Genomic DNA, 8,084 nt, shown 5'->3' on the forward strand with positions numbered 1-8,084 from the left:
TGCAGATGGAGGATAGCTAATGTTATCCCACTTTTTAAGAAAGGAGGGAGAGAGAAAACAGGCAATTATAGACCAGTTAGTCTGACATCAGTGGTGGGGAAGATGCTGGAATCAATTATAAAAGATGTTATAGAGGCATATTTGGATAGCAGTGGCAGGATTGGTCCGAGTCAGCATGGATTTATGAAGGGGAAATCATGCTTGACTAATCTTCTGGAATTTTTTGAGAATGTAACTATGAAAATGGACATGGGAAAGCCAGTGGATGTAGTGTACCTGGACTTTCAGAGAGCCTTTGATAAGGTCCCACATAGGAGGTTAGTGTGCAAAATTAGAGCAAATTGTATTGGGGGTAGGGTACTGACATGGATAGAAAATTGGTTGGCAGACAGGAAACAAAGAGTTGGGATTAATGGGTCCATTTCAGAATGGCAGGCAATGACTAGTGGGGTACTGCAAGGCTCGGTGCTGGGACCGCAGCTATTTACAATATACATTAATGATTTAGATGAAGGGATTAAAAGTAACATTAGCAAATTTGCAGATGACACAAAGCTTGGTGGCAGTGTGAAATGTGAGGAGGATGTTATGAGAATGCAGGGTGACTTAGACATGTTGGGTGAGTGGGCAGATGCATGGCAGATGCAGTTTAATGTGGATAAATGTGAGGTTATCCACTTTGGTGGCAAGAACAGGAAGGCTGATTACTATCTGAATGGTGTCAAATTAGGAAAAGGGGAAGTACAATGAGATCTTGGTGTCTTTGTTCATCAGTCACTGAAAGTAAGCATACAGGTACAGCAGGCAATAAAGAAAGCTAATGGCATGTTGGCCTTCATAACAAGGGGAGTTGAGTATAGGAGCAAAGAGACCCTTCTGCAGCTGTACAGGGCTCTGGTGAGACCACACCTGGAGTATTGTGTACGGTTTTGGTCTCCAAATTTGAGGAAGGACATTCTAGCTATTGAGGGAGCGCAGCGTAGATTCACGAGGGTAATTCCGGTGATGGTGGGACTGTCATATGTTGAAAGATTGGAGTAACTGGGGTTGTATACACTAGGGGATCTGATTGAAACATATAAGATTATTAAGGGATTGGACATGCTAGAGGCAGGAAAGATGTTCCCGATGTTGGGGGAGTCCAGAACGAGAGGCCACAGTTTAAGAATAAGGGTAGACAATTTAGAATGGAGTTGAGGAAGAACTTTTTCACACAGAGGGTTGTGGTTCTGTGGAATGCTCTGCCTCAGAAGGCAGTGGAGGCTAATTCTCTGGATTCTTTCAAAAAAGAGTTAGATAGAGCTCTTAAAGATAGCGGAGTGAAGGGCTATGGGGAGAAGGCAGGAAAAGGGTACTGATTGTGGATGATCACAGTGAATGGTGGTGCTGGCTCGAAGGGCTGAATGGCCTACTCCTGCACCTATTGTCTATTGGCAGAAGGGGAGAAGCTGTTCTTAAAATACTGAGTATGGGTCTGTGCTTCCTCCCCGTTGACAGTAATGCCTGGATGGTGAGGGTCTTTAATGATGAGCGCTGCCTTCTTGGGGCACCGCCTCTTGGAGACACCCTCCGTGGCAGGGAGGGTTGTGCCAGTGACGAACCTCCTGAGTCTACCACCCTCTGCAGGGTCACCTTGTAATCCAGTGCGTGCAGTTCTCGTACCAGGCAGTGATGCAACCAGTCAAGAATGCTCTCTACCGTACGTCTCTAGAAATTTGCAAGTCTTTGGTGACATACAAACTCTCCTCAAACTCCTAATGACATGAAACCACGGGTGCACCTTATTCACGACTTCATCGACATGTTGGGCCCAAGATAGATCTTCTGAGATCTTGACACCCAGGAACTTGAAGCTGCTCACCCTTTCCACCACTGATTGAGGACTGGTGCGTGTTCCCCTGAACAAGAGAGTGGAGGTGGTAGCGTTGACACATTTCATTGAATATGCACTACCCACTGCATGGAATGCCTTCATGCCCATTAATAGTGCAGTGGAATTTCAGGTCAGCACTGTGTGTCCTTGAGCAAGGCACTTAACCACACAATGCTCCAGTCTACCCAGCTGAGAACGGGTACTGGCAAAAATGCTGGGGGTTAACCTCGTGATAGACTGGCGTCCTAACTGGGGGTGGGGGAGTCTCGTTCTCTCAGTCAATTCACGCCACAGAAACTGGCATAATGATACTTAAAGGGTTGATGATGGATATGCAATGGCAAGCATTTAAAGATTGCATCCCTGTTTGGCCAAAGAATAAACCAGGGAACGTCGTGCACCCATGGCTGACAAGGGAAATTAGGGATAGTATCAATTCCAAAGAAGAAACATACAAATTAGCCAGAAAAAGCAGCACACCTGAGGACTTGGAGAAACTCAGAGTCCAGCAGAGGAGGATAAAGGGCTTTATTAGGAAAGGGAAAAAAGATTATGAGAGAAAACTGGCAGGGAACATAAAAACTGACTGTAAAAGCTTTTATAGGTATGTGAAAAGAAAAGGATTGGTTAAGACAAATGTAGGTCCCTTACAGACAGAAACAGGTGAATTGATTATGGGGAGCAAGGACATGGCAGACCAATTGAATAACTACTTTGGTTCTGCCTTCACTAAGGAGGACATAAATAATCTTCTGGAAATAGTAGGGGACCGAGGGTCTAGTGAGTTGGAGGAACTGAGGGAAATACATGTTAGTAGGGAAGTGGTGTTAGGTAAATTGAAGGGATTGAAGGCAGATAAATCCCCAGGGCCAGATGGTCTGCTTCCCAGAGTGCTTAAGGAAGTAGCCCAAGAAATAGTGGATGCATTAGTGATAATTTTTCAAAACTCTTTAGATTCTGGACTAGTTCCTGAGGATTGGAGGGTGGCTAATGTAACTCCACTTTTTAAAAAAAGGAGGGAGAGAGAAACCGGGGAATTATAGACCGGTTAGCCTAACATCGGTGGTGGGGAAAATGCTAGAGTCAGTTATCAAAGATGTGATAACAGCACATTTGGAAAGTAGTGAAATCATCGGACAAAGTCAGCATGGATTTGTGAAAGGAAAATCATGTCTGACGAATCTCACAGAATTTTTTGAGGATGTAACTAGTAGAGTGGATAGGGGAGAACCAGTGGATGTGGTATATTTGGATTTTCAGAAGGCTTTTGACAAGGTCCCACACAGATTAGTGTGCAAACTTAAAGCACATGCTATTGGGGATATGGTATTGACGTTGATAGAGAATTGGTTGGCAGACAGGAAGCAAAGAATGGGAATAAACGGGACCTTTTCAGAATGGCAGGCAGTGACTAGTGGGGTACCGCAAGGCTCAGTGCTGGGACCCCAGTTGTTTACAATATATATTAATGACTTGGATGAGGGAATTAAATGCAGCATCTCCAAGTTTGTGGATGACACGAAGCTGGGCGGCAGTGTTAGCTGTAAGGAGGATGCTAAGTGGATGCAGGGTGATTTGGATAGGTTGGGTGAGTGGGCAAATTCATGGCAGATGCAATTTAATGTGGATAAATGTGAGGTTATCCACTTTGGTGGCAAAATCAGGAAAACAAATTATTATCTGAATGGTGGCCGATTAGGAAAAGGGGAGGTGCAACGAGACCTGGGTGTCATTATACACCAGTCATTGAAAGTGGGCATGCAGGTACAGCAGGCGGTGAAAAAGGCGAATGGTATGCTGGCTTTCATAGCAAGAGGATTCGAATACAGGAGCAGGGAGGTACTACTGCAGTTGTACAAGGCCTTGGTGAGACCACACCTGGAGTATTGTGTGCAGTTTTGGTCCCCTAATCTGAGGAAAGATATTCTTGCCATAGAGGGAGTACAAAGAGGGTTCACCAGATTGATTCCTGAGATGGCAGGACTTTCATATGATGAAAGACTGGAACGACTAGGCTTATACTCGCTGGAATTTAGAAGACTATGGGGGATCTTACTGAAACGTATAAAATTCTAAAGGGATTGGACAGGCTAGATGCAGGAAGATTGTTCCCGATGTTGGGGAAGTCCAGAATGAGGGGTCACAGTTTCAGGATAAAGGGGAAGCCTTTTAGGACCGAGATGAGGAGAAACTTCTTCACACAGAGAATGGTGAATCTGTGGAATTCTCTGCCACAGGAAACAGTTGAGGCCAGTTCATTGACTATATTTAAGAGGGAGTTAGATATGGCCTTTGTGGCTAAAGGGATCAGGGGGTATGGAGAGAAGGCAGGTACAGGGTTCTGAGTTGGAAGATCAGCCATAATCATACTGAATGGCGGTGCAGGCTCGAAGGGCTGAATGGCCTACTCCTGCACCTATTTTCTATGTTTCTATAGGCACTGGCCTAATGGGCCACAAGGCTCATGACAGATTTTAACTAACTTTGTCATGGACGCCAACCCCCATGTGCGTACAGTTCCTTAACTGATATTCTCTCACTAGTGCACACTTCCATGGCCATGGACTTGATTGATTCCAGTTCTCTGGTTACTACCTTCCAGTTTCACAAGTAGCCTTGAACAGCGAGTTTCAACACAGTTCCTCCATGAAAGTCGTAGTCATGGCTGGATCTGACCCCCCCCCCCCCACTGGATTTTGCTCCATCTCCTGCACCAACATCCACATTCGTGATTGTTTTCTTCCATCTCACTTGTCTGCTCACCCTACAGCTAGTTATAAAGCTCTTGCAAAATAAGAGTGGTAGTGGAGAAGAAATCTTTTAATAATGTGTATTTTTCTCCCATCAGATATTCTCCACTCCACAACATCAAGGTCCTAGAGGGAGGTATCCAGTACCCTGCCATGCTGTTGCTAACTGCTGATCACGACGACCGAGTGGTGCCCCTTCACTCTCTAAAATACATTGCCACATTGCAGCGCACAGTGGGCCACAATCCCAATCAAAAGAACCTTCTCCTGATACGTATCGATACCAAGTCTGGCCACGGGCCTGGGAAACCAACTAGCAAGGTAATCGAGGAGGAGTCAGACATCCTTTCCTTCATTGCTGAAACCTTGAAGCTAGACTGGCTGGAATGAGGGAGATCTTGGACATGATCATTAAGGCTGACCTTAATCAGTCAATATTAGGTTTTTAGATGTTCTTTCTTTTCTACATTGATCACACGGTTAGCACGACACTATTACAGCTTGGGGGAGTTCTGGAGTTCAGGAGTTGATGTATGTCCTTCCCATCGAATGTGTGGGTTTTCCTCGGATGGTATGGTTTCCTCCCACAGTCCAAAGTCGTGCTAGTACTGTAAACTGACCTGTGATTAGGCTAGGGTGTGGGGTTGCTCGAAAGGCCAACACCACACTAAATAAATCTCCAGAGCTGGGTTTCAACTCCCTAAACCAATTGGAGAGGAACCTCTCAGGTTACATGGCAGTCTTGATATTCTGACCAGAGAGCTTGAATGTTTGAACACTCTAACAGGCAGTTGAAAGCACGGGTGCTCTCATTGGGATCTCCCGTTCCATATTTATATCAGTTATGGACACATTAGGCTTGATCAATTTCCCCATTTCCCTACTCTCGCCTCTGCAAGTCAACCCCTCGTGTTTCTACCATGGTTTCATCAGTCAATGGGAAGTTTCCAGTCCCTCTAAATGCAGTGATCACCGCTTGGCCAGAGTACGTGAAATACTTTGCAGTATTGGTTATGTGCACATGTATCTGCCATTGCCTTCTTTCACATTTTTCCCACATTCAGGTAGCGTTTGGGTGAATCCCTCAATAAAGTACATGCTGTGTGGGGGTATTGTGGTATTTTTTTTTTACATAGAAACTGATCTGGATCTGAAAAATGTTGCTGAAGAGGTGATGGAGAGATTACAACATTCGAGAAGCATCTAGACCAATACAATCACCAAGGCCTAAATTGGGTTCTTGCCTTGTGGCTGCCTGTAAGCAGATGAATCTCAAGGTTGTATAATTTATATGCTCGTTGATCGTAAATGTACCTTCAGTCCTCTGAACTAGTTGGAGCAGTGTAGAGAGGAGTGGGCAACATAGATATGGAGGTTTTGGACTGTTTTCAGTACAGTGCAACTCTATCTTGTGGTACTCTGATGAATTGGGAGGCTGTTAATATCCTTGGTACTTCAAAAGCAGAGTATTTGGGCCGCTTGTCCAAGCCAACATTTATTCCCACAACCAAATTCACCATGATTGTAGATCTTCCAGTGTCTATATTCAAAGTACTCCAGCCGCTGTGAGGTGCCCTGTTGCAATGAGCACTCGATATAGTTCATTTCAGCATTCTATGTAACATTAAAGTGTTCTGTTGCTCACAATTGTAATAATGAAACTGATTCAGAAAGTATTTTTTCCCAGAACCTTTGTGTAATGAATGAAATAAAACAAATAAGGAAAATGTCAATTCAGTGGAAGCTTCAATAAAAATTTGGAACCGGTTTCCCTGAGATTGAAGAGCTGGATAATGCCAAGGATTAAAAACTAAGTAAAGGACAAGAGTTAAAGGGCTATAACAGATGAAAGTAAATGAACCATATTTTAATATTTGGAAATTGTTTGATGAATTGTTTAAAGGAGACCAGGGTCCTTTAGTAAATCTTCAACCACCAACAGCACAACCAGCTACAGTGTATCTGGAGCAATGCGCACAAAATGCTGGAGGAACTCAGCAGGTCAAGCAGTGTCTGTGGAAATGAATAAACAGTCAACATTTCGAACTGAGACTTGTCTTCAGGACTGGAAAGGGGGAAGATGCCAGAATGAAAAGCTGGGGAGATGGGTGGAAATAAGTTAATGGTGATAGGTGAAGCTGGGTGGGTGGGAAAGGTAAAGGGCTGGAGAAAGAGGAATCTGATAGGAGGGGAGAGTGGACCATGGGAGAAAGGGAAAGAGGAGGGGTCTCAGGGGGGAGGTGATAGGCAAGTGAGAAGAGGTAAGGGGCCAGAGTAGGAATAAAAGAATAGGGAAGGGGAGAAAAGAGAAAAAAATATGCTGGAAGGGAAAAAAAATTGATGTTCGTGCAATCAGTTTGGAGGCGATCTAGACAGAGTTGCCCTGCCACTCTTACAGCGGTCTCATCACGCAGAAGAGGCCATGGATGGACATGTCGGAATGGGAACAGGAATTAAAATGGTTGACCACTGGGAAATTCTGTGGAGGTGCTTGATCTGAATTCATGTCAGGTCTCACTAAGATAGAGGAGATCACATCGGAAGCAGAGCATCGGGCTGTCATCCCAGATATTTTCGGGAGGAAACTTGTTTTGAGTGTTTCGGCTGCGTCAGGCACCACATACACCAAAAGGTAAACATATGTTTGGCAATACGGCATTTTGAGATTACACAAGATCATAAAAGATGCTGTGTAGCAGTTAGCGCGACGCAATTACAGCTCGGGGTTCAGAGTTCAGACCCGGCATCCTCCGTAAAGAGTACTCGTGCAGTGTGTGGGTTTCCTCCGGGTGCTCTGGTTTCCTCCCACAGTCCAAAGACGTATCAGTTGGTCAGTTAACTGGTCATTGTAAATTGTCCTGTGATTAGGTTAGGATTAATTCAGGGGGAGCTGGGTTGCGCAGCTCGAAGGGCCTATTTTGCGCTGTGTCTCTAAATAAAACAATAAATAAATAAAACTGCAAGTCAAAAGAACCACATTAACATCACTTTGGGGTTTCAAGTTAATGGGAATCATGTTCCTTTATATCATAAGCACTCACAGGTAGAGAAAAAATAATATAGCAACAAGAAACAGACAAAACACTATCCATTTTTAATTCAATTTCCATTTCAAGTCATGAAGCACTTCTTGAAAATGTGTTTGTTACATTCGGAATTGTTCCCTGGCACTCAGTGGCCGTCACACAGCCACCCTGTATATCAATTATAACAGCAGTTATAATCCACAGGAGGCTGCATCGCTTTGGTTACTAGCAGTAAATAATGCTACATTCTCCCGTCATTTCTTCCTGTACAATCTCAATTACATCCTTTGGTATATCCATCAATCTGTAAACAGTGTCTTTAAAAATGTGTTTCTTCAAAAAAAAAGGTAAACACAACATATAAATATCACATTTTTTTAGGAGATTAAGTAACAAATTCTAATCTAGACTACTATACTGTTAACATACAAGACA

The 8,084-nt window shown here is 44.0% G+C and overlaps 1 protein-coding gene across 1 annotated transcript in view; it reads left to right on the forward strand.

Moving 5' to 3' along the window:
* Positions 1-6,356, forward strand: part of LOC140190549 (prolyl endopeptidase-like) — a 43,681-nt gene extending 37,325 nt beyond the window's left edge. The window contains exon 15 of the mRNA XM_072247213.1: positions 4,722-6,356. Within this exon, the coding sequence (XP_072103314.1) occupies positions 4,722-5,013 (292 nt within the window). The 3' untranslated portion in view covers positions 5,014-6,356. The remainder of the gene's footprint in view (positions 1-4,721) is intronic.
* The last annotated feature ends 1,728 nt before the right edge of the window (positions 6,357-8,084 follow it).

Source organism: Mobula birostris, chromosome 30 (genome assembly GCF_030028105.1).
Source record: "Mobula birostris isolate sMobBir1 chromosome 30, sMobBir1.hap1, whole genome shotgun sequence".
Classification (NCBI taxonomy): domain Eukaryota; kingdom Metazoa; phylum Chordata; class Chondrichthyes; order Myliobatiformes; family Myliobatidae; genus Mobula; species Mobula birostris.